This window comes from Equus przewalskii, chromosome 7 (genome assembly GCF_037783145.1).
Source record: "Equus przewalskii isolate Varuska chromosome 7, EquPr2, whole genome shotgun sequence".
NCBI classification, from domain to species: domain Eukaryota; kingdom Metazoa; phylum Chordata; class Mammalia; order Perissodactyla; family Equidae; genus Equus; species Equus przewalskii.
This window is the reverse complement of record NC_091837.1, coordinates 9,698,214-9,724,673: the sequence shown is the minus strand read 5'-3', so window position 1 is coordinate 9,724,673 and position 26,460 is coordinate 9,698,214. Positions and strand designations below refer to the sequence as shown.

Genomic DNA, 26,460 nt, shown 5'->3' with positions numbered 1-26,460 from the left:
ATAGAAGAAAACATAGTGGGAGAGTCTTTTTGACTCGGTTAGGCGGTAATTCTTAGGCATGACCCCAAAGGACAGCTCATAATAGAGTCATCAATTGCACGTCATACCTAGTAATTCCACTCCTAGGTGCACACCCAAAAGAATTGGAAGCAGAGAGTCAGACAGATGTTTGTACACGAGTGTTCATAGCAGCATTATTCACGGTAGCCAAAAGGTAGAAACAACCCTAGTGTCCATCATCAGAGGAATGGATCAACAAAATGTGGTGTATATGTAAATGGAATGTTATCCATCAAAAGGGGTGAAATGTTGATGCATGCTGCAACATAGATGGTCCTTGGAAACATGCTAAGTGAAATAAGGCAGACACGAAAGGACAAATGCTGTAATTCTACTTATATGAGGTGCCTAGAATGGCAAATTCATAGTGACAGAAAGTAGGATGTAGGTTACCAGGGGTCAGAGTGGGGGCAGCAGAGTTACTGTTGAATGGTGTCTTCATTTCCTAGGGCTGCCACGACAAATACCACAAACTGGGTGGCTGAAAAAACACAAATTATTTGTCTCTGTCTGGAGGCCAGAAGTCCAAACTCAAGGTATTGGCAGGGCCATGTTCCCTCTGAAAGCCGTAGGGGAACCCTTCTGTGCCTCTCCCTGGCTTCTGGTGGCTGATGGCAGTCTGCGGTGTTTCTCAACTTGTAGAGCATGCTCCAGGCCTCATCTTCACAGGGCTTTTCCTTCTGTGCGTGTGTGTGTTTGCGTCCAAATTTCCCTTTGAAAGGCAGTCATATTGGATGAGATCCCACCCTGAGGACCTTGTCGTAACCTCATTACCTCTGTAAAGACTCTGTGTCCAAAGAAGGTCACGTTCTGAGGTACTGGGGTTAGCATGTCACCATCTCTTGAGGGACACAATTCAACCCATAACAAATGGGTACAGAGTTTCTCTTTGGGGTGATGAAAAAATTCTAGAAATGCGTAGTGGTGACAGTTGCACAGCATTGTGCATGTACTTAGTGCCTCTGAGTTGTACATTTATTCCAACTTATTACAATGATTAAAATGGTAAATTTTATGTTATGTGTATTTTACCACAATAAAAAAAATACTTGAGGGGGCAGCCCGGTGGCTCAGCGGTTAAGTGCACACGTTCCGCTTCGGCGGCCTGGGGTTCACTGGTCGGATCCCGGGTGCAGACATGGCACCACTTGGCAAGCCATGCTGTGGTGGGCGTCCCACATATAAAGTAGAGGGAGATGGGCCCGGATGTTAGCTCAGGGCCAGTCTTCCTCAGCAAAAGGAGGAGGATTGGCAGCAGCAGATGTTAGCTCAGGGCTAATCTTCCTCAAAAAAAAACCAAAAAGGAAAGAATATTCAGCAAATGGTAAAAGTAGTTTTATCTAAGTGATGATGGGATTTGGGGTGATTTTTCCTTTCTTCTCTGTAATTTTATATATTATTTGCAAATAGAAAATGTACTTATTTTTTGCACAGTTGGTTTTAAGAAGAGTATATACAAGAACCTGTTTTCTTCCACTCAAAGCTCCATCTTAGTGGAAAATGAAACCTAGTTTCATGACATCTGGTTTGAAAAGACAGAAGCACAGTGAAACTTTTCCCACCCTAAAATGTTTATTTTTGTTTTCCCTCTTTAAGGAGCCAGGATGTTTGTAATTATAAACATGGAATGTTTAAAAATAGTATCTTCAAAATGAGAAACAGTTCTCTGTTAGGTGTTATTTGGGGATGCTAATTCTATAGGCTGACCAGTTTACTGTGTTAAAAGTGTAATCTGGGGGCCGGCACGGTGGCGCAGTGGTTAAGTGCGCACGTTCTGCTTCAGCGGCCCGGGGTTCACCAGTTCAGATCCCGGGTGCAGACATGGCACCGCTTGGCAAGCCATGCTGTGGTAGGCGTCCCACACATAAAGTGGAGGAAGATGGGCACGGATGTTAGCTCAGGGCCAATCTTCCTCAGAAAAAGAGGAGGATTGGTGGTGGATGTTAGCTCAGGGCTAATTTTCCTCAAAAGAAATAAAAATAAAAATAAAAAAGAATTTTGGAATATCCTGGATGTTTCCTTAAGTTATGCTGAATGTTCTTATTGGCAAATTATTCTATGATATGATGCTCTGAAAGAGGAGTTCTAAGCTTATCTGGAAAATGAAAGTAGAGAAATATTTGTTAACCTTATTCTAATCCTGATGAATTAAAAATTTTACTTTCATGATATGATTTTAAGGTTCAGCTTAATTTTCAGAAAATGGAAAGTGGAGATATTATTCATTGGCATTTTGCCCTTTAAAAAAACTTTTTAATACAAGATTGGCAAGATATTAGAGCTGTGGTAATTGGATGTCTTTCAGGGTAATAAACCATTAAAGTTTATGAGTCTCGTTAACGGAAAGCCCCCTCAGTCCCACCATTTCTCTTTATCAGTTCCTTCTACCATAAACATAAAATCCTTTGCCTGGAGTTCGGAGCACAGCAAGGGAGAGAGGAAAAAGCCAGAATAGAAAATCCGCAAAGTAGTGAGTGGGAAATGTTCACTAACCTTTCGATCCTCCAGCTCCTAGCAACCGTCCAGCGCCTGGTGCACTCCCGGGCCCAGCGGAACTTGGCTGGGGGGAGACTTCCTCCCTGGGTTAGTAACCAGTCTGAGGTCTCAGTGCTTCAGGGACTCCCCAGGTGTGCTTGCTGAAAGTCATCCCAAAAGTAAAAGATGAAAAAATATAACCGAGCAACATTAAGGGCTCTGGCCCTCTGTGTGGGCGGAGTCGCTGTAGCTGTCCTTGATGCCTGGCGTTTGGTGGAAGCCTGGGGAAGGAGCAGGGTGTGGGCCTCAGGCCAAGTCTCTGGGTGTGGGGAGTGAACACCGCCTGTCGCTGGTGTGGACTCGAGAGTGTCAGTGAGAAGAGTGCCAGGCCACGCTCGGTGCCCCAGACCACCCCTGCTTGGAGGGGCCCTGGGGAGGGGGCTGTGGCAGGAGCTGTGTGACCAGTCCTAGCCCACACTGGGATGCAACCCTCCCGTGCAAGAAACTCACTCACTTTCTTCCTTTCCTTCCTCATTTCTTGACTCATTTTTGTTTTTATGGGTTTTATTCTGTACTTTTATTTAGAGCTTCTCAAACCTTTTTGGAAGTTGAAGGATACATATGTATATGTGTTTCTGCATGCATTATTTTAACAAGAATATCCAAATCGGTATACATATAAAAACAGGTTTTTCATGATTTATGGAAAGCATTATACAAATGTTATTGCATGTGGGTTTTCTTTCAAAAGAATTCTTTCATTACAAATTTTCAAAGAAAAAAGCCATTGTATGCAACTTACTCTTCAAACAGAATATGCTCCATGCCAGATGCTCTTTTGTGGCCAGGAAGATGCATCAAAACCACATCCTTCCGTGGAAACCACAGCGGCCTTCTGTGAATCCTAAAAGTTTGAGAAGCTGTCTCTGCAATTCTGTGTGTCAGGACCTGGGCAGGAATGGGGTGTAGAGGGTTGGGACCTGGGATCATCTTGGAAAACAATCTGGCATCTACTCCATCAGTTGTGACGTCATTTGCATCTTTAGAACCCTGTACACATAACCGCTTTTACTGATTTTTTTTTAAAGATTAAAATCAAGGGCTGGCCCGGTAGCCCAGCAGTTAAGTGTGCATGTTCCACTTCGGTGGCCCAGGGTTTGCTGGTTCAGATCCCAGGTGCGGACATGGCACCACTTGGCATGCCATGCTGTGGTAGACGTCCCACGTATAAAGTAGAGGAAGATGGGCACGGACGTTAGCTCAGGGCCAGTCTTCCTCAGCAAAAAGAGGAGGACTGGCAGTAGTTAGCTCAGGGCTAATTTTACTCAAAAAAAAAAAGATCAGAATCAAACTAACCATTCTTTAGCCTACATAGCCAACCTTAAGGAATTTTTCACTTGTCAAACCAGTTGTTTGTGCCAAAAGACTAGGAAGGAGCACTTCTCCTCTGTTACCTCTGACAGAAAACTTTGGACTCCAAAATCTTCTCTTATTCTGTACGCATCCTCATCTGTGTGCCCATGACTTCTGATGGAAAAGCTGAAAATAACAGCTTTTGGTTGCTAAGCTCATTTTCTTTGATGAAGTTGAGTATGTATAGCTGTCTGCAACTACATGGCAAATAGCCTATATAATTATTGCTGGTCAGTGCTGGTTGGTAATGGCCATTCCATCCGGTCTCTCAAGATGTCTTAAAGCTTTATCAGTTACTCAGATCTGCACTCCTTATCACTTGGTCAGGTTCCAGATGAAGCTGATAGCCTGGCTGCACTGTCAAAATTAGCTAAATGTCGGGAAATTACTTGTTAAATACAATGAAAGTTTATCTGATGTTACCTACACAGAACTTCCTTATGAGTATATTTTTTTCCGAAAACCAGTGGTATGCTAAAATAAAACTATTTGGGCAATGTTTTTATGTTAACCACTTTGGGTGGAAAATTTTCAACTTAAGATAGTAACATATTTTGGTAAAATAGCTTCAGAAAGGTAAAGAGAACAGCAATGAAGACTCATGCGTCTACCATCTATCCTTGGAAATAAAACATTGTAAATACAGTTGAAACTGCTGGCGTGTTCCTCCTCCATTGTGTTCTCCGCCACAGCCGTAAATTTGCTGTTATGCTTTCCGTGCATTATCTGTAGTAGATATTTTTACTCATTGTTGACAGGATTTATCCGTGTTGGTGTGTACACATTCTAGTTCATTCTTTTTCATTACTACACATTTCGTCATTTTCTTCTTGGTGGGTATTTAAGTTGACTTTTAACCTTTTGCTGTAATAATACCACGATGGGCATTCCCATGGGCCTCTTCTTGTCCACAAGTATGAGTTTCTCTAGAATACGTACTTGGTATTTAAGTTGCTGAGTCATGGGGCATAAACATCTCTCATAGTTGTTAGCAAGTTACTTTCCAAAATGTGTATGCCGTTCTCAAGCCAGCTGTGTTGTAGAATGTCTTTCGCTTTGAGTTGTTGATGTTTCCTCTTGCCCGGATTCGGGTCGTACGTCTTTGCCAGGAGCATCACAGGAGTGAGGGTCTGTCTTATGAAATGGCACATGATTCCTTTGGACCCACTTCTGATGATGTTTATTTTGGTCCCGTCATTGAAATGATGTCTGCTAGGCTTCTCCGTGTAAAGTTACTCTTTTTCTCGTTGTGATTGGTAAACATTTTGTGGAGAAGTACTTTGAAGCAGTGTAAATATCTCATTGTCCACATCCACTTCCAGCCCTGATGGAATAACAGGGTCCAGACTTATGCTACAGTCTTAGACAATACCGACAATCCGACAATATGGCAAACAGTGGTTTCTTGACATTGGGTCTGGTGCTGGATGGTGACCCCTCCAGTGAGGTGAGCCCCATGATTGCCCCAAGTCGGTGCCTGGAGAGAGCGTCCAGTCCTCATCACAGGAAAGGGAGCTCACCCATGCTCCGTGTCTCTGTGAGCTGAGCTTGAGGGTTTGGGGAGGTCAGCATGACTGGAACCCAGGGACAGAGGGTCAGAGGGGAGAGAGCCACGGAGAGAGCTCTGGAGACCTGCTCCTCGAGTCTCCAGCACAGTCGTGAGTCTGGGGATAGAACCACCATAATGAGCAGCAACACTGTGGAGCTCACAGGGAGGGGACAGTTCGTGTCCCCAACAGCCAGACTGGAGAAACCTCGCCATGCTCAGCACTGGCTGGAGTTCTCAGAAGGCAACACCTCCGAGGTGGAGCAGAATGAGCCTTGGACTCCATGCTGCTCTGGTCCTAACAGAGCTGGAGAGCAAGCCCCGGAAGGACCCTGCTGTTTCCAGGTGACTTACCCATGTCCCAGATCAAACACACAAACATTTGAAGGAAACCCTCCCCCCAAAATCCTGCACCCCAGAGTGTAACAGCTACAATGTCCAGCATCTAACCAAAATTATCAGAGATGCAAAGCAGGAAAATACCTTAATGAGGAGAAAACTCATTGAAAACTGACAAGAAATGTCACAGATGACAGAATTAAAAAAACAAGGATATTGAAACAGCAATTCTAAGTATAATTTATATGTTCCAGAAGGTAGAAGAGAGCAGGAGCATGATACGGAGCAAAATGGAAAACCTTAAAAAATAAAATAAATAAATATTCTACAGATGGGAACTATCTTGTTCCTCATCAAACTTTCAGTTTATTCGTTTGTTTATATCAGTATGGACTCATGGTTTCCTATTTTATTCACTGGATTATATTTTGTTACTAGCATTATTTATTTTAAGATTCAAATGGTACCTAATTTGGCCAGTGGGAGCCCCTTCAAGGTGTCACCTGTGCACCTTTGACATGTCCCTAACATTCTTTCAGGGCTTTTTAACTTTCTGATACACAAGATGTTCCAGGCCTGGAATCCCATTTTCCAGGGAGCCCCGCTTCCTTTTACTGGAGAGGGGTGTTTAGAAGCCAAGGTCTGAGTGTTAGGTGTTTTCATTCCTATTGGGGTATTGCTGCTGCTAGGCCCTTCCAGTCAGACCCGGGGAATATATCTGTATATCCATCAATTGACTGACTGATCGGTCAATAGCTGTAAACAATGAGTTGACATCAGTACCTCCAATCCAGCACCATACAGGGTTCATCTCGTTGTCTATATTTGTAACTCCCTCTCCAACAGTGAGAAACCTGACCCCCATCCTCCTTGGTATATTTGTGTATTTAACCAGTCCCACTGTATGTGACAGATCCCTGTTGCCACTGCTGCCATTGACCTGGGTGGATGCTCCCCTCACCCGCTCAGGCCCCAGCACCCCACACGGGACCATCGTCACCCCTCTTCCATGTGGACATCCTCCTCACCCAGCCTGTGCTCTGACACCCCGCGCCACCTCCCCACGGCTCAGAGGTGCCCTCCTCACCCTGATCCCAGTCTGTGATCCCCCCCAGGCTGCTGTGCTCTTCTCCGGTGTGGACGCCTCCCTTGCTCACAACTGCCTCAGGCTTTTGCTCTGAATGTTTTGGGGGGAAAAGAAGAGGGGGAGAGCTTAAGATGCTTTTTGATGCATCCTTTGTGGTTTATGTTTTTTAATGTTTGTCTTATTTAAGAAGTCTTTTCTCACTTTGAAATCATAAGAATATTCTATAATGCTTATAAAAAGTTATGTTTCACAATTAAGGCTTTGATCACCTAGAATTGATTTTTGTGTATGGTAAGAAGTCAGGATCCAGTTTATTATTTTGTTTCTTTTGAAATGGGTTCCAGCAATATTTGTAGAGTGGTTCATATTTTGATCCGTGAACTGTCTGTGAAACTGCTCTGCGCTGTCACTTCCGCGTATGTCGTTTCCATATGTGCATGTCTCCATTCAGAGCTTTCTCTTCCATTAGTCTGCATGCTTGTTTCTGGGCTGGTCATTACCACGCTACCTTATATACCGTGACTTTTCCTTCAGCCAGGGTCCAGTCTGTGAAACAAACCAGTGTATTCCAAGCAAGAACAGGTTCAGTATGGAGAGCTGGGGCTTACAAACACAGTGGCAGGACTGGAGGAATGAAGGTACAGGAAGTGACTGACTGCTGCCTCTCAGGTTTGCCACTGACTTTCAGGGAGTCAGGAACGTGCAAAAACCACAGAAAATCTCTGGAAATAATTGGTTGTCACCAATACTGGTGATTTACAAAAAACACCTAAAGGATACTGCAGAATCTCACGTGTGCTCAAGTCCATCATGCGTCTGCCCCTCCTTGACGAAGGAGCAAAAACACACTTCTCTTTTGCCCTCACATTGTTATATGAATGCCTTTCATTGAGAACCTAACCAGAAACTTGCCCGTGGGCTCCCAGGAAATGTGGCTGCTGGACACCCAGCCCTGTGAGTTCAAGGAGAGCAGAGGGGGCACCCGGGGGTGTGGACTGCCTGCAGGCCACCTGGCCTAGGTTCTTCTCAACGAGACTCATTCGATGGTAAAGCAGTTTCCCCTTGTTGCACACGTGCACGCGCGCACACACACATACACACACACACACACACACCCTTTCTCATACTATCAGGGCTGCTGAGTCCTTTGCATGGCCATGTGAACTTTAAGATGATCTTGTTAAATGTTATGAAAAACTCAGGATTTCAGTTGGACTTACGCTTAATTTTCAGACTAATTTTGGAATGATTGACCCTTTATGATATTTGGGCTTCCTATCCATGAATACGATCCATCTTTCTTTAATGCCTTTCAATAAAGTTTTATGATTTTCTACATGAAGGTCCTGTGTTTCTTTCATTATATTTAGAAAAATCTGTGCGAGGCACCGTTCTGGGTGCTGGGGTCATACAGTTGGCACTCGGTATCCCCAGGGATTGGTTCCAGGAACCCCCACAAGTGCCAAAATCTGAGAAGGTTTAAGCCCCTTCCATAAAGTGGCGTGGTATTTGCATATAACCTACGCACATGCTCCCGTGTACTTTAAATCATCCCTCGATTTCTTATAATACCTAATACAGTGTGAACGCTACGTAAACAGTTGTTATGCTGTACTGTTGAGGGAATGATGACAAGGAAAGCAAGTCTGTACGTGTTCAGTATATGCAACCACCCTGTGCCTTTCCGTCTGCAGTTGGTTGAATCCGCAAATGTGGAAACCGAAGACACGGAGGGCTGATAGCCATTTGGGTTTTTTCCCAGTTTGGGGCTACTATGAATAAAGCAACTTGGAACATTTTCGAATGAGTCTGTTTGTGAGCATGTTTTCATTTCTCATGGGCAAATACTTAGACATAGAGTTGGGTGAGTATATGTTAAGTTTTATAAGAAACTGTCAAACAGTTTTCCAAAGTGGTTGTATCATTTTACACCCCCACTAACGAGGCACGAGAGTCCTAGTTGTTGTGTCAACTCACCGACATTCGGTCAAGCTTTTTAACTGACCCATTCTAGAGGGGGGAGTGTTTTTTCATTGTGATTTTAATTTGCACTCCCTGAAGACTAATAATTCTGAGCGCATTTTCGTGTGCTTATTAATCATTTACATATCCTCCTTTGTGAAGTTTGTGTTCAAATCTTTTGCCTTTATTGTTTGATGTTTTCTTGCGGAGTCGCAGGCGTTTGTATGTATATTCCAGACACAGGTCTTTTTGGCAGGTAAAGGTACCCTGGAAAAGTATCACAAATATGTTCTTCTAGGTTGTGCTTGCCTTTTTTTTTTAAAAAAAAAAGATTTTATTTTTCCTTTTTCTCCCCAAAACCCCCTGGTACATAGTTCTATATTTTTAGTTGTGGGTCCTTCTAGTTGTGGCATGTGGGATGCCACCTCAGCATGGCTTGATGAGTGGTGCCATGTCTGCGCCCAGGATCGGAACCAGCGAAACCCTGGGCTGCCAAAGCGGACCATGGAAACTTAACCCCTCGGCCACAGGGCTGGCCCCATGTGCTTGTCTTTTCGTTTTCTTAGTGATGTCTTTTGAAGAGCAGAAGGTTTTCATTTTGGTACATTCCAACTTATTTACTTTTTCTTTTGTGGTTAGTGCTTTTTGTGCCTTAAGAAATCTTTGCCTGACTCAAGGTCAAAGTGATGTTCTCATATGTAGGAAGCTTTATAATTTCAGCTTTTTAGTCTGGGTTTATGATCCATCTTGAATTAGTTTTTGCGTGTGCCTCGAAGTAATTGTTGAGGTTTTTCCCCTAAATGAGATGTCGTTGCTTTGGTACCGCATGTGGAAAATACCGTACTTTCCTCTGTTGAATTACCTGGGCACCCCAGTTGAAAATCAGTTAGCCGTCTGTGTCTGCGCTCTGTTCTGGCTGTATATTCCTGGACTCTGTCCGCGAGCTGCTTGTCTGTATGCCAGACCACATGGTCTTACTCACTGTAGCTTTAGTCATCATCAGGTCAACTTTTCTTTTTCAAGTCTGTTTTGACTTTTCTAGATTCTTTGCATTTCCAAATAAATTTTAGATTTAACTTGTCAGTTTCTGATAAAAAGTCTGCTAAGACTTTTTTCCTGCCAATATGTTAGTTGCAATTGTGTTGACTCTATAGATAAATTTGGGGAGAATTAACGTCTTAACAATATTGAGTATTCCGCCTGTGAACACAGGGTCTCTCTCCATTTATGTCTTATTTAATTTTTCTCAGCAGTTTTGTAGTTTTCAATGTAGGAGTCTTATCTTTTGTTAAATTTATTCTGAGTATTTTTTTTTTTAAGATTTTATTTTTTCCTTTTTCTCCCCAAAGCCCCCCAGTACATAGTTGTATATTTCTCGTTGTGGGTTCTTCTAGTTGTGGCATGTGGGACGCTGCCTCAGCGTGGTCTGATGAGCAGTGCCATGTCCACGCCCAGGATTCGAACCAACAAAACACTGGGACGCCTGCAGCGGAGCGCGTGAACTTAACCACTCAGCCACGGGGCCAGCCCCAAATTTATTCTGAGTATTTTTTCATCAACTTTATTAAGGTATAATCTACATATTATGAACTGCACCCATTTTTACTATATAGTTCAGTGTATTTTAATCAATTATGTTATGTTTATTGGCATAATGGTAAACAGCATTGGTTTTAATTTTGTTTTCCAGTGTTTGTTGCTAGCATGTGGAAACACAGTTGTGTTCACATTTGGTTGTGATGTCTTTTGCTTCAAATTCTTTGATTCTTGAAGAGTACCCAGTGTCTGTTTTTGCCTCATAATATTGGCTTAAGAGACCAGACCAGTCCACTATACATATGAATAAATTAAATTATATTAGAATAAAAACTCAGACCCCTGGTCACACTAACCGTATTTCTGTCGTTCGGTAGCCACAGCGCCTGGTGGCCCCGGGGGTTGGACGGCACAGGTTTTCCTCGCTGCAGAAAGCTGCATTGGAAAGCGCTGTGTGGCGTGGTGGGGGCCCATCTTCCGGATCCGCCTCATTGTTTTCTCCCGATGTTGCGTAACTCATTCTAATAATCTCTGTTCTGTAATAATCTACAGTAAATTAAAAGTTATATATGTGTCTGTAACTTTACAGAAATTTAAAAGTTTAATTAAATGCAGATTAAGCTGTTCTTTGAAGCCTGCCTCTTTTTTTTTTTTTTTCATCTCAGGGACGTTCCAGTATAGTCAGAGAGATAGTCAAAGCAGTAATCAAAGTGACCGTACAATATTTTAAACAAAGAATAAGATAATATAATTATAAGGAAATGTGGCTCTTTAAGACTTTTGAAAAATATAATTAAGGGCATGCCAAAGTCAGTTTATGGTACAGAATCTCTGCTGTCTGGGCAGATTATAGGTAAAGCAAACCCAGTACTCAAGACAATTTGTCATTTTAAGAGAACCAAATTCTAGTCTTGTATTAATATAATTTTGGACAAAACCCTTCCCTGTTGTAGGTATGAATCTTACTCCACAAACTTGAATGTGTGAGAAATGTCATGTTTCTTTGTTTTCTTTTTTTTTATTGAGTTAATGATAGGTTACAATCTTGTGAAATTTCAGTTGTACATTAATGTTTGTCATTCGTGTTGTCAGTGCACCCCTTCACCCTTTGTGCCCACCCCCCACCCCACCTTTCCCCTGGTATCCACTAAACTGTTCTTAGTCCATAATTTTAAATTCCTCATATGAGTGGAGTCATACACAGATTATCCTTCTCTAGCTGGCTTATTTCACTTAACGTAATTCCCTCAAGGTCCATCCATGTTATTGCAAATGGAATGATTTTGTTCTGTTTTGCAGCTGAGTAGTATTCCATTGTATATATGTACCACATCTTCTTTATCCATTCGTCTGTTGCTGGGCACTTAGGTTGTGAAGCCTGCCTCTTACGCGACGCTGTGTCCTTTGTGCTGCGGTGCAGAGAACTGTGGATTGACCACCAGGTTTTGCAACGTGGATGTAGCAGTTGATCTTGTCTTGAGGCAAAAACTTGATTTGAGGGGGTTCAAGAGAGAAGAGGAAGAGTGGGATTGGTGACACTGCGTATAGACCCGTCGGAAGCTTTGTTCTGGAAGGAGAGCAGAGAAGTGGGCTGCTGGCTGGATGGGGATGAGGGGCTGAAGTGGAGCGACGACCGCACGTGTCTGTGCTGAGAGGAAGGGTTCCTCTGAGAGGAGGAGCGCGACGGCCCGGAGAGGAAGGAATTACTGACGCGCCGACCTGTAGTGGGCAGTGACGGTGGGTCTGGCAGGTGGGGGTGGTGGCCGCGGAGAGGGACCCGACAGCTCCACCCGCAGTGTAACAGGAGGCAGGCAGAGCGTGAGTCGTAGGAATGGCCGTGGGACTTCTCTTCTGATCGATTGTCTTGTTTGTCTCCATCCAGGCGTCCGAAGCCATACATGTGTAACTCAATTCCTTCCTGTCATTTCTGTCTGGTTTCCCACCTGCCTGACTCCGCAGCCCTCCGTCCTGCTCCTCTTCTGGCTCCTGTTGTGCCGTGGGTTCAAAGAGTCACAATGAAGGCCACTAAATCGAAAGGAAAAAAGTCCCATTTAAGTTACCCCAAGTGGAAAGGAACGGAACGTGGCCCCGCAGCGTGGCCCGAAGCTGTCTGTCTCTCTCCAGGTCCTCTCTCCACTGCTGGCTTCCTCGGCTCGCTCATCGGTTTTGCACCCCTGGCCTGCACATGGCTGTGCCGGCTCCGCTGGCCTCAGTTTCCCTCATTACCTTTAGGTTTTCTCTTCAGCGGCATCTAGTCAGCATTTCCTGCGTTGAGTTCATGAGAAAAGGCAGCTGATGCCGGGACTTTTCCGAAGGTTCTGACCTCGCACGGGGTTGGCCTAGTCAGCTGCAGCCGGGGCCGTGGGTCCTTCCACGGGGAACACGCTGTCTCGTCCCTCAGGCTGGGCCGTGGGTGGGGGGCACAGTGATTGGCATTTTGATTCGCGCAGCTGTTGGAATTGTGTGTAATACTGGCGAGGATGGCATCTAATTAAGTGAAGTACACAGGCTTTATTTTATGGACTTTTTAATACCAATTTTAACTTTCTGCTTGTTTATTTTTTATTGGCTACGTTCTATTTATCACAACAACCCTCAGCAAATATTTGTGGAATGAGTGACTTTTGAAATGACAGATAAGAACTGCCTCTTTTTTTTTCTTAATTACCTATCACTTTTATTTTACTCTCGCATTTTGGGCTCAAAAAGAAAATGACTATATTTCAGAAAGCTCTGTGTATGAAAAAAAAAAATCAGACTTTTGGCAAAATGCTGCCAGGCAGATCAGAATTCCGATTCATGTACCTGTCCCAGTTAACTAAAAGGGCAGGCTTTGAGTTCTGCTTCTGCGATGTAAAGTTATTTTAGAATTTTAGAACTTTCTATTTAATAGAAACATATTGAGAATATTTATATCTTTAAGAATATTATTGTTCCCTGAAGCCCAAATGCACAGTTGCTACAAATTTAATAAAAATCTTGAGATTGGATGTAAATTCATTTGAGAGGCAAAATGTTTCCTTAATGCCGACACGTCCCTTTAATGTCTTTGGATCCAGATGTTTCGGCCTCATTTGCTGGAGTGGATGCAGCATTAGCCTGTCAGCTCCCTGCTGTTTGCCATTATTTAGTATTATTAGAGGCTGCGAGCAGGCACACTCATTGGGAAAGTTGAAGGAGCTTTTAAATTGAGAAAGGTACCAAGCTGCGGTCCCTGTCCAGAAATTCTGAGGTTTGAAACAACAAAACAAAGCGACTATAAAGAAAGCATTAGAATAGGAATATTCAAGCGCAGCTGCGGGAGCTCAGAGCAGACCTGCTCAGCCCTGTCTTGTGTGTCAGCTCTCGATTGAGGTCCTCAGCGCCTAAGCAAATGGTCATCAAGGCCACACTCTCCTTCCAGGGAAGCATCAACAAGACGTGTGTTGCACCAGTGGCTGTGCAAATTCTTCGGCAGTAACGGAGAGCATCAATCGTATTTCCTAAGGTGATAGGGACCACGCATGGTGCTCACAAATCCTTGTGCGGTGCTGCGTTAACCTTTGGTCCTTAGGTTTCCTCAACACATTATGGTGTTAAATTCAGTTTCCAGCGCAGCAGTAATAGCCGGTTCTTACATCGTTCCTTAAGAAATGGTAGGACTGCTTGGCATTTCCTTTACATTGACATCTATATTTCACTGTTCTTGTAACAGGAGTGTGATAGATGGGCCTCCTGCCTAATTACCATGTAAACCATTGACTTCGTAGTTCTCAAGATAGTAACATTCTCCGCGGTTTAATGCTTCTTGTTTTTCCCTGTGTGGTGTCTACAGATGTCCCTGAGGGCCAGAGCTCTGGCCCCGGAGGGACACGTGTGTGGTCATCAGCAAAGACTAACACGCAGATGCACTTTCAACCTGTGTTTTCCTAGTTTTAAAAATACAAGGATTTAATGGCCAATATTTTATTTAGGATTGTTATGTCCAGGTTTATAAGTGAAATGGGCCTATTGTTTTCTTATTCTATCTGTTGACCTTAGAATTAAGAAGAGCATCATGAAGTAATTTGCATATCTTGTTTTTATATTTTCTTAAACTATTTGAAAAGATAGAAATTAACTGGCCCTGAAAGTGTGGTAAAAACACGTAAAAGCATCTGAGCCTGCATTTTTTGGAGAGTTGCATAAAGGCAAAGGAGTTGTGATTACTATTTTAGTTTTATGGACCTTAGTCAGGTTTTTTGTCCTTCTTGCACCAGAACTAACACTTTTTTTTAAGTTAGTATAATGAAATTTATTGTTATGTAGTTGCTAATAATGCTTTTCGCTCATTCGTAAATTCATGATGAAACAGTTCCTGTCTGGGACCACGTGGAGGTGTGTGTTACATACCGTGCTGTGCAGTTGGAGTCACCGACACCCACTCCCCAGCGCCTCCCTCCCCAGCGGGGCGCCGCTCTCCTGCCCCTTCTGCACCCCCAACCGCGTGTGTGCCTGAACCCCGTGAGCCGCCATTCTGCATTTGCACTATGTTGGCATAAAATTGTTTATAGTGTTTTATTTTTTAATCTGTGCTGCATCTTTAGCTATACCCACTTTTTCTTCCCTTTCCTCTTCTCTGTCAATCTGTCTCTCACACACACACGTGCACACAATCAACCTTTTGAGAAGTTAGTGTATTTTTGTCTTTTTGGCGAACTTGGCCCGTCTGGATCTTCTATATTGTCGTCTGTGTTAATTTCTGGCTGTCCTTACCCCCTCCCTTCTTTTCCTGCTGGGTTTGTTGTTCTGCTAACTGCTTAGGGCTTGGCCGCCGGCTCAGTGGTGAGCCTGCTGTCCCAGCGTGTGCCAGCTCTCACTGGGATCGTGGCACGGGCAGCCCTCCTTGTTGGCTGGAGCTCATGCAGTTATGTATTTTGAAGGTTACCCTTGAATATAACATTTATGGCTATAAATTTGTCTTTTAAGTGCCACTTTAACTGCATCCCACTAATTTTTATGGAATTTAAAATTTATCTTTAAGCTATTATATAATTTATGTATTTCCTGAAGGTAGCGTGTAAGCAGAGATGGTGGCCGTGACACTGACTCCTCAGTATTTGCTGGGACTTGCCACACACCCCGTGCACGGTGTTTTCATGCAGTGCTCCGTGCGTGCTCGTGAAGCATGCAGGGCCGCTGTCGGAGACCAGCTTCTCTCCCCTCCCCTTCTAAGCCTGTTTGCTCCATCGTCTAACCCTACAGCGTGCTTTCTAAGTTTGTACGCTGATCCGGGAGTTAGTGAGAGTAGGAGGGAGCATCTCCCACTATGATAGTGTACTTTCCACACGGAGTTCTGCCAATTTTTACTTTATGAATTTTGAAGCTGCATAGTTAGCTGCATACAAATTTAGAATTTTACCTTTCTGCTAAGTTTTTTAAACATTAGAAAATAGATCTTTGTTTTTATTAGTGCCTTTTTAATAACTACTTTGCTGATCCTTTTACTGTCAACCATTTGTGGCCCTTTGGTAGTTTTTTAAAAATTTCAAACAGCATATAGTTCTTTAAAGAGCATATTATACATTGCCATTATCTGTCAGTCTTTTTAATTGTTTAGTTCACTGACATCTATAATGATTACTGGTTATTTATTTATTTTGCTGAGGAAGACTGGCCCTGAGCTAACATCCGTGCCCATCTTCCTCTACTCTATATGTGGGATGCCTCCAAGGCATGGCCAGCAAGTGGTACAGGTCTGTGCCCGGGATCTGAACTGGTGAATGCAGGCCACCAAAGCAGAGCATACAGAACTTTAACCACTCGACCACAGGGCCAGTCCCACTTTTCTTTCTTTCTTTAACCTTGTTTTCTATTTGTCCTGCTTTTAAAATGGTTTTTGTTGTTGTTCCGTCCTTTTTCTATTCCTTTAGATCAACCAGGTTTTTAAAAATTCACTTATTTCTCCTCCACTAACTAGTTTGGAAGTATAACCCTCTATTTCTATTTTTTGTGCATGTGATTATGCATATTTAAGTTACTCTAAAAATAATCTACTCTTGGGGCAGGCCCCGTGGTGTAGTGGTTTGGCGTGGTCTGCTTCAGTGGCCTAGGTTCAGAACCCTGGGCATGAACCCACACTTGTCAGTGGCCATGCTGTGGCAGCATCCCACATACAAAATAGAGGAAGATTGGCACAGATGTGAGCTCAGGGCCAGTCTTCCTCAGCAAAAATAATAATAATCTACTCTTTCTTCTCTTCCCAACCTATAACACTTTAACTTATTTCATATATTATTGTCTAGTATTTTAATGTTTCTATTGCTATCCAAATGAGACATTGCTCTTTATGCAATCAATCAATATTTGTTGCGATTTATTCCCATTTACCTAGTTCTTTGTTCACTAGCCTTCAGGCTTCTCAGACTTTTCCCTTTAGGACTGTTTTCCTTCTTTCTCAAATATTTCTCGGAAAGTTTCTTTAGATACAGGGGTCTGGTGGTAATGAATTGTTTTTATTTGTCTCTACAACCGTAGGGTTCTCTGGCCCTCCAGCTATGATCACACAAGATCAGAAGCATTCAACGTCTCAGTCACCACCACCCACAGGTACCGGAGCCTCGGGACAGCCACGCACTTTCTCAGGCTCTCATGGCTAACGTGGGGCTACAGTGCATCTAGAAGAGAAACTCCAGATGGAGACACATGGATTAACGACACACGACCACACTGTGTACCGCAAAGAAACCCAGAAAAAGTGTGGGATGTGCATAGAAAGTGAGTCAGATACAGCTCTTAAAACCGAGGGAGCTCATGCTTTAATAGACACTGAAATCACAAAGGAAGGCCAAGTGCCTTAGCAGTCTCAATAAAAATATGAAGTTCTTTTTACATGGTAAATTTCGTAATATAAAAAGTTTAATGCCATCTGGAAACTGTGTAATTTACAAAAAAAAGTCCACATAGGCCAAAGATGGCTAACACTGCATACAAGGGGCGTGAGTGCCAAGTGGGACGGCGTCTGAGGACGGGAGAAGTGACCGCGTGTGTCCTTACATGGAACGTCGTTGAAGGATCTGGCACAAATAAGGGCCCAGTTCACAAACCACATGTACAATCATTTTAGATAAAACAATAAAACGTGATGAAAATTATACAATTTTCACTTTCTGCCTACTTACTAAAAGCAAACCAGATTCTCGTGTGGTATTTTTTCCAACCTGAACTGAAACTAGCAAAGTGACAGTTCTCCTTGTGGCGGGAAGCGGTGGGACAGGCACCATAGTGGGGACTTGCTACAAGGCTCCCCTGCGGAGGGTCGCCGGGACAGACGCGAGCAGGACAAGGAGTGTGGGCGGCACGCGTCTCCTACTCAGGCCCAGCAAGGATCAGTGTGGACCATGAAGTTTTTCGAAGGGGAAGAAGGTGAGAGCTTTTTCATTTTCCTACACGCTAATGTAGAGCAGAACAGTTTTAGCAGCTAATTCTGTCTTGCTATTTTGACTTAGTTAAAGTCAGCAAAGGAGCTGAGTGGTCCACTGGTGAGAATCAAGAGCGAGTCTGCTGCCTTGCTTTGTGGTCAGACCCAGGTTTCTAGGATGGGGAGATCTTATTGCTGTGTTCAGTGTACGTGCGTCTGATGGAGCGGAGGAGGGGCAGGACATTCCAGTTTCCTGAGCTGAAAAACATAGCCAACGCTGTCTGCCTATGACCAGGGAAAAATCTCTTTGCAAATTTTACCCACATCCTTTGATTCCTTCCAAATGGGGCAAAGAGCCGCGGGATCAGGCAGGAGTCATTCGCTTCCATCCACGTGGCTCAGGGTTCCCACGCACGCCCATCAATTCATCCACAGCCCGACACTCCCTTTCCCTAGACTGTAGAAAAAAACATATTCTAATTGTTTTCTGGCACCTATACCAGGAGTCAGCAAACTGTTTCTTAAAGGGCTAGGCATTAGATATTTTAGGCTTGGTAGGCCAAGAGCAAAATCAAGAATATTATGTAGGTATTTATGTAACTATTTAAAAATGTGGAACCCATTCCTAGCTCTTGGCTGTGAAGCACCAGGCCTCTGACCAGGTTCAGCCTGTAGGGATTGTAGTTTGCCAACCCCTGACCTGTACAAAGAAATCTGTGAATTATACAATCTCACCTAAGTTTTAAGTGCATACTTTTTTCAGTGTAGCCTGAAAGATTCACTTAACACCAGACTGACAGTAAACATAAAGCAGCAACTCTACAGTGATTTTTAGACTGGTCCTGCTGTTTCATCATCTTTGCTTTCCTTTATTGAAGCTTGTGTCTAGGACAGAAAAAATCACTTAGACCACTTGGCTTTTCAACATGAAACCTAAAAGAACAATGTACTTGGGACTAAACCCGGGTGAGGGGAGTCCTGCTGGCTGGCTCGGCAACCACGGGAAGCAGAGCGGGTGGCAGCGGGTGTGCACTGGAGCTAGGCAGACGGGACACAGCGTCACCCCCGCAGAGGGAGCCCGGCCCCCAGCCCTCCCTCCAGGCCTCCCTGGCACTTAGGAAAGAGGCTGCGATGTGCTGAGGAAGGAGCAGCCTGGCTGTCGGCACATGGATCCAGAAACTGACTGAGGCTGGGTTCTCGTTGCTGAGGACCTGATTTTGCTACTTAAACGCACAGTGCTATAAACGGCTTTCCTTTGCTACACTGGTACTTTTATTACCATTTATTTTTTCCCTACTGACATAAAGACAACCTCATAATTGCTTGCTTCTTTATAAAGTATTTCTCTTCCAGTGCTGGGATCAGGGTTAGAATGGACATCCTTATTGTTTGCTTTCGTGAGTGAGGACAGTAGGATTTTAATTTTAGAATTATCAAAAAGAGGCTGATTTAAGTTCTCCAACTAAACTTAGTACTAATAGGATTTTCAGCACTTCATTCTTTACCGAAATAAGTGAATGGTTACCCCTATCCGCTACCCAGACTATTCTTCTGTCTCATCTCAGCTGGCTAGAATTTCAGTGCACCGTCATAGCTATAGAAGAAGCCCCCCTTTGTTTCCGATGACAACACTCTCAGGGAGCTCTATTTCCCTGTTCAGCAATAATTTGGATGTAAAGCCCAGTAAAAGCGCCCTGCTTCTCAGGCTGTGGACGCTGGTCTGTGGGGTGGGGGGTGGGGGGTGGTCCTCCAGACCACAGGAGCAAGGAGCGCTGGGCACAGGGAAGACGAGGGTCCATATGCCGCTCAGACACGGGGAGGGGGGATTGTGGGAACCTGGCAACAGATTTAGACTAGACAGAAGAGGTTTCAGAGGCCTGGAGTTGGGAAAAGAGAATAAAATTAAGCAGCTGATAAAGCGAAGAGGAGCTGGAAGGCTAGATTCTCGTTAAATCTAAGTTAGCATGGGGTTTTTTTTTTTTTTGCTTATAAGGAAACTGAATAATTTCAACCTTCCCCCCAAACTTGATACTTATTGATGATTATTCAAAATTTGACATTTTAAAAAACTTTTTGAGCTTTTAAAAATAATAGCTATAAATGCAAAGTACTATTGATAATAAAACCAAGTTGTTTATCCACGTACAAAAAAGGTCGATAATGTTTTAAAAGCACAAAGTTGCATTTTAAATCACAATTGCATAGTTCTAAAATGCCTGGATAAAAGCTACATAAACTTTTTAAGAAAATTCAAGTTTGGTTGACAGCGGGGCCCCAGGGACATTTGTGCCGCTCGATGGAGCCGAGCAGAGTTCAGGATGGAAGCGCTGTTCAGACGGGAATTATTGCATTGTTAGTGTGACCTTACAATATCACGAGACCAAAATCGCTACAATTACAAATCATTGGCATTTTTAAAACCATTATTCTGTTTTTGGCTAATATAACACTTTCATGTAGAATTCAACTTAGATTTTCTATATCCCACCCCAACCAGCACCTGAAAGCCTTAAAAAAGCTCTATTTGTATTTGTGTATAAAAGGTACTGCATATATACCTCTTAGCAAAATATGTGCTCCCTTTGCTCTCCCCGCCCTCAAACCATGACCACGTTTGTACAAAAATCCTGTCGAAGAATCGCATTGAAGATGAGAAGCAGGGAGTTCAAAGGTAAACATTTGGTGAAGTGTGTAGAAAATTCTATGAGCCTCCTGTACCAACCCCACAGAAGTCCTGGCTTTTGGTGAATCTGGCCCCGAGTCCCAGAGGAGCCACCAGCCGTGTGTGTGGTGGCGCCTGGGCATGGTGGTGCCCCGTGCCCGGAGAGCGCCCCGGGGGCTGGTGGCTGTGTGGGGTGACCGCACTCGGACGGAGCCGGCCACGTGAGTGCCGGGCCCCTCTCTGCGGCTGCTGCGCTCTGAGTCAGTGGGTCTTCAGATGCTTTAGCATTTGGAGGAAGGAAAAAATCTTCCTGGGGACAGAAACTTGTAGCCGTTTCCAGAAGGAAGTCTCAAAGGGCGCGTGGGAGCCGCGGCAGGAGGGCCTGCGGGCAGTGGCAGCGTGCTCAGCGTGGTGGTCTCCGTGCGCCAGTGGCCGTTGGGAGGGGCTTTGTGTGGTGTTTCTCCATGTTGCTGCAAAGACAGCTCCTTCAGTTCAAGCTTGTCTACTCCTTCCTCCTTCTTGTTGTGCCGAGGTGACAAATTTAGTAGACTAAGGACATCCCTTTTGGAAGTCATCGTTCCAGGGGTCCCTCGGAATATTTTCATCGGTCCTGTGGAATGCTGGGGTGTGCTCTGCCAAAACATCTTCAGGTTATGGACAGCCTGCACCTTTTCATCAATGGCTGCCATTTTCAGTTTGTCTATGTCGGAAGCATCAGCTGGACTCGAGCGAGCAGAGCCAGCTGAGGAATAGGAGAGAGCCGGGGAGGGGGCACTACCGGCAGGAGACTGATGGCCTGAGCTTGGGGACATGTTCCTCGGTGACTTGGAAATGTGCGCACTGTAAGGAGAGCTGGGATACTTCAGTTTGAAGAGCGGCTGCTCGGTCAGAGAAGTCTGGGAGTCGGAGCCGGGCGACGGCCGGCCGCTGTGCTGGCTTGGGCTGTCCTTGATGGACGCCTCCGAGGTGGTGGGGCTGCTGTACCCGGAACTCACCTTGGGCAGGGACGAGCTCCTGGCTGGGGGCTTTGGTTTAACAGTAACAGGCGACGGCTGACTCTTCTGATGGGAGAGGGCAGGCCTGCTGAACGCACTTGTTTCTGACGCTCTGAAGACAGCGGCACTATTTGGCATGGAAATGCCATCTTCCGGATTACTACTCTTGCTGGTCTGACTGCCACCCCTCTGAAGACGCTCCACTGCGATGAGATGACTTTGTGTCTCCTCTAGAATTTTCTGGGCCAACTCTTGTGGATCAAGCTTTGGGTTGCTTTCTTCTTGGGATTTCACGGTACTATCTGTTTCTGTGCTAGACTGGTCTGATTCTCCTGTATCTGAACTTGCTAGTTTTCCAACCTTTTGGAAGGGTGAGTTTGGGCTGGGGATGAGAGTCATTTTAACTGGAGAATTTGGAGTGCTTATGCTCCCCTTGGAGCTGACTGAAACTTTCACACCTCCAGCTGTGCCAACTCGGGACTGTTTGTGATCTGGGGAGAAGCGTGTCTTTCTGTTTTCTTGGTAGGCCGCCAAAGGCTCAGTGCTGATGATGGAAAACCCTTCATATTCTTCTTCGTCTTTGCTGCCTGCAGGGCGGGTCTGTGGGGACAGCGGGCTTCGAGGCAGGGTGGCTCGCTGTGGGTAAGCATTCTTGGCCCGGTCATAGTCCTGCCGTCCTCGGGGGCCCCCACCTTCTGACCCACCCTCGGGCTTGGAGACGAAGCTCATTGAGGAGGCGATGGAGCTCAGACTGTACACAGAGATGGCATCCGAGGCGATGCTGTCTGCGCCGGTGGGCGAGAAGGGAGGGTGCTGGTAGCCCAAGGGCAGGGCGTTGGAGACAGACTGGGCCGAGGCCAGAGACTCCAGGGAGGAAGAGCTGTCAAGGCTGAGGCGCTTGGGCAGCTCGGTAGAATCTAAGACAAAACATACGTGCCCAGAGGGCAATTAGAAATCTATATGGTTTTGATTTTTCTTCCAAAATCACAAGCATCCTTATATGCACAGAAGCTGGCAAAGAATTAACAAGTGCTACTTATATACAACTTGAATTCATCTTATAATCCTGAAAAACATGGTCCTGTTGGAAAAAGTAAATCTTATATAGGGACAGAAACACCCTAGGCAAGCTCACAGCCCACACGCTGCAGACCCCACCACCACCACCACGCCGGTCCCTACTCTGCTCCCTTGCTCGGGACGTCTGCCTCCTGCTCTGACTGGGGCTGGGGCCTGCAGGCAGTCTGGGATGTGTCCTGTCCTGAACCCACACCCACCATGCCTACCACCTCCGGCCCCATCGCTCCACTTTCTAACAACTCTCTGGGAGTCGGTTACGCTCTCTCTCCACACTGCCTCTCCTCCACCTCTCTGAACCCACTCCACTCAGGCTTCTGTCCTCCCCAGTCTTGTAAAGGTCACTGACGAGACCCATGCTGCCACATCCAGCGTTCACTGCTCAGTTCTGCACAGTCGATCCCACCCAGCCCTCACTGACTGCTCCTTCCCAGGCCCCCCCTCATCTTTGTGACCTTTGAACCCAAGAGTGCCCACAGGACACAGTCCTCTTCCCCTCGCAGCTGTATGCACACTGAGATCTCCACGCTGGCCTCTCCCTGAACTCCAAACCCGTACAATGGGCGCCTGTGGAGATGTCTGATGGCTATTTCAAACCTGAACGTGTCCAAGATGGAGCCCCCACCCACTCCTCCTGCCACTTTCAAGGTCTCAGCAAAAGGCAGTCCCATTCTGGCAGTTGTCCCAAATAACAGGGTATGACCTTTGATCTTCTTTCTGACATAGTCTTCAGCAGATCCTGTTGGTTCTACCTTCAAATCAGGGCCACCATCCAAGCCAGCATTTAGTCTTCAGATGCAGCCAGGTGGCCCTTTGAGGGCGTCAGGCAGGCAGGTGTGCCCCTGGGGTCCTGAAAACTGCCCCCCAGGCCAGGGCCCCGGGCGCCACTCCTCCTGCTCCCGTCTGCTCTGCGGCCGCTCTCCGTTGCTAGGCCCCTGCTCTGCCTGTTTCCTTTAGAGCGCTCGGCGGCACCCCGTCTAGTGCACTGCATGGGCTTAACTGCAAGGACCAGGAGAGCGGGGAGTTTTGTCTGCTGCGCTTGAGCAGTCCCTAACAGACACACGCAAGTGTATTCACTTTCCCTTCCCCAGCGTCGCCAGGCTTGTGCCGGCATCTGCCCCCAGGGGGCGCACGCGGAGCCGGGCCGGAGCTCTTACCGAAGAGCGCGAGCAGGGCCTGGAGCGCGAAGTGCATGGTTCGGCGATTGGCTTGTTTCCCGGTTTTCAGGATTACTTCCTCCTGACCAACCTCGCAGAGATCAAAACCTAGAGGAACAAAGAACATAAACATCTGCTTCCTCAGGGAAGACCCCGTCTCCTGAAAAGGATGAGAGCTGCAGGGCTGCTCCTACAGGCTCCTGGGAACCCCTGCACACCCCTCGGCAAGCGCCCTGCCTGGGGCTGCCCCCTGTGCGTGTGAAGGGACAATCCCTGTCCGGGCAGAGAGCACAGGCTGCTTTCCTGCCCTCAACCACCTTCTTGAGAGCTGAGGCTTGGAATTAAAAAGGCTCATCAACATTCGTTGTTTTCTCCATTCTTTTGCGGAACAATCCACTTAAAGAAGACTGGCCAGGACAGAGACGGGCCACTCCCTTGGGCAGTGGCTCCAGTGTTTAAAGCTGGTGCGGGAAGGCAGAGGCTTCTCAAGGTCAAGGACAATGTCTTCATACCTGGTCAGTGTCTGCCAGCAAGGGCTTTGAAATGAGCGCTCTCGATGGAGAAGGCTGTCTTGGCTGACCCACCCTGCAGGCCTCCACTATGCTCCTCCAGAGCCCAGGGGAGGGGGCTGCTCCCTGAGGCCAACGGTTCTCATGAGACTTGGAGCAGGCCTGGGCCTCCCGAGCAAGAGGCTGGCTAACGAGCTGATGCCACAGCACCTAGATTACTAAGAGACATTACAGAGGCACCCAGCACACATCTCCCCAGGGCGCAGGAGGAAGAAGCCAGACACAGACACCGTGGCCAAGGGCTGCGTCCATAGACAGGTACCACTGAGCAAGAATTCAGAGCCCTGAAGAGCCTTCCACACGGCAGGTCTTCACGCCGCCCCTCGGCGGATCCCTGAGCTCCTGAAACAGGGCACGTGCCTGGTGCTGCAGGCCCGGGGGGCAGGCCCTTTCCCCCGCCGACTGCACAACATCCCAGGGACAGGCATCTGTGACGCGGTGCTGCCACGGTCAGCAGGCCGTGCAGTTCACGACGGAGAGTATTCACCAAGGAGAGAGGGCCTGTCTGTCTGTCTATCCTATGCAAGGACTTCGATGCTCTTCGGGCACTACCGTTCCTCTGTGAATCCGCGTCACTCCAGAAGCCATTAGGCACTCTGGTTGCTCTGGGATATTTTCCTCTCTGAGCTTGAAAATACAGTCCCTGAAAGCAGCAGGAAGGTCTCAGAGAACTTAGCATTTAAGAACAAATAACTAAGAATATAAATGTAATGTTTTAGTTAGAAACCTCTACTTTTATCAAAATGGTTTGAATTGGTTGCTTCCAAAGAATTGAGTCCTCTTGATAAGCGACAGCGCTGTGACAGGTTGTGACAGTGCTTCATGTTGAGGCTGGACACCAGGGGTTTCTGGGAGTGAGGAGTGAGGAGCGCTTCTCCAGCTGCCCGGCCTGCAGCGACTCTTCTCCCCACTGTCAGTCCAAGGGACGGACAGATTCTCTGTGCAAACCGACTCGCACCTTGAGTATCAACGGGACGTGGAAAGTACAGAGGAGCAGAGGAACATCCGTGAGAATCACCCCCAATCCCGACACCAGAGCGGGCCAGGGATCCGCCTGGCAAAGGGGCAGAGAAAACATCCGCTTCTCAGGCGAGGAGCGGCTGTGTCACCCACACCCCGGGAGGCCTCGGCCCTGCACGACGAGGAGAGCCTTGCTCTTCCTCTGTTAAGGCTTCACCCTCCTGGCTCTCCTGTGTCCTGTCCCTGCCCCAGGCCGACGCTACAGCCTGTCGCCCAAGTGGGAGACTCATCCTGGGTGTGCACTTGCCCTTCTTACTCGCTCTGTTTGCTACTCACTACCTTTATTTAAGATAAATTTACTTCTACATGTTTATACCAGGAAGACCAAGCTTTAAGTCCAGAAAACAAGCACATAGTACAAATTGTAAAGGACACCAGAGCGTCTACACTTGGGGATCTGGAGCCCCTGCAGGGTGTTGGGTTCCCCTCTTTACTTTCAGGTACAGAGGGAGCCAGCCCTAAGTTGAGGTGGGGAGAGAGGACCATCTAAAGCTCATTAGGAAAGATGGCCCGGTACTGAATACCCAGGCTCCCCAAGCAGGGTTCCTTGTAAGGACTTGCTGCCCTGCCATGTCTGATGGCTGGTCCCTGTAACAGTGACTTCAGGCCATGTCTTCCCCCAGAGACTCTCCACTCCCTCGGGTTAGAGACCAAAGGCCTTCCCCGGCCTTGCGGCCCATGGCTTGCCCACCCCTGCCTCATCTGCCCCCGCGTCCTCTGCACCCCTGCGTGGGCCTCATGCTCAGGCTGCCGATGGCACTTCCTTCTGCTTGGATCCTTCATCCTGAAAACAAGCACAGGCTCCCTGGGCCTGCCCCCACCCTCCAGCCAAGCACCGTGACCCTGATGCTTTTGTCTGTCACGTGCTCCCCTTCGGTTAGGCCTTTACTGCCTCTGTTCCTCTTGCCCACTAGAATGAAGAGTCTGAGAGGCAGGGCTTTCTGTGCTGGGCTCACTGCTGCATCCCTGGTGCCCAGAGCAGCACGTGGCACAGAACAGTGATCAAAAAATAGCTTGTGGAGTGAATGGCTCTGAAGCCAGCCACACAGGTACTTATCGGGGCAGGAGGGGGCTCACGGCCTCGTGTGGAGTTTTACCAACACGCGCACGTGCGGGAAGTGAGCAGAATGATGTCAGGAGCTGCCTCAGCTGCGTTCCAGGGTCGACAAAGGAAGAGTGTCCTG

At 46.4% G+C, this 26,460-nt stretch overlaps 1 protein-coding gene and 2 long non-coding RNA genes across 6 annotated transcripts in view; 1 reads left to right on the top strand and 2 right to left on the bottom strand.

The window, feature by feature from the left end:
• Positions 1-2,829, bottom strand: part of LOC139084714 (uncharacterized) — a 35,183-nt gene extending 32,354 nt beyond the window's left edge. The window contains exon 1 of the long non-coding RNA XR_011542360.1: positions 2,554-2,829. This is a non-coding gene — a long non-coding RNA (uncharacterized lncRNA). The remainder of the gene's footprint in view (positions 1-2,553) is intronic.
• LOC139084713 (uncharacterized) overlaps positions 1-17,185 on the top strand; it is a 56,251-nt gene extending 39,066 nt beyond the window's left edge. The window contains exon 3 of the long non-coding RNA XR_011542359.1: positions 16,914-17,185. This is a non-coding gene — a long non-coding RNA (uncharacterized lncRNA). The remainder of the gene's footprint in view (positions 1-16,913) is intronic.
• The window catches only part of TTC28 (tetratricopeptide repeat domain 28), a 597,272-nt gene continuing 587,983 nt past the window's right edge, over positions 17,172-26,460 (bottom strand). For all 4 annotated transcript variants that reach the window (XM_070628671.1, XM_070628672.1, XM_070628673.1 and 1 more), the window contains 2 exons: positions 23,688-23,795; positions 17,172-22,370 (listed from right to left, as the gene is read on the bottom strand). In XM_070628671.1, coding sequence (XP_070484772.1) covers positions 20,740-22,370; positions 23,688-23,795 — 1,739 coding nt within the window. In that variant the 3' untranslated portion in view covers positions 17,172-20,739. The remainder of the gene's footprint in view (positions 22,371-23,687; positions 23,796-26,460) is intronic.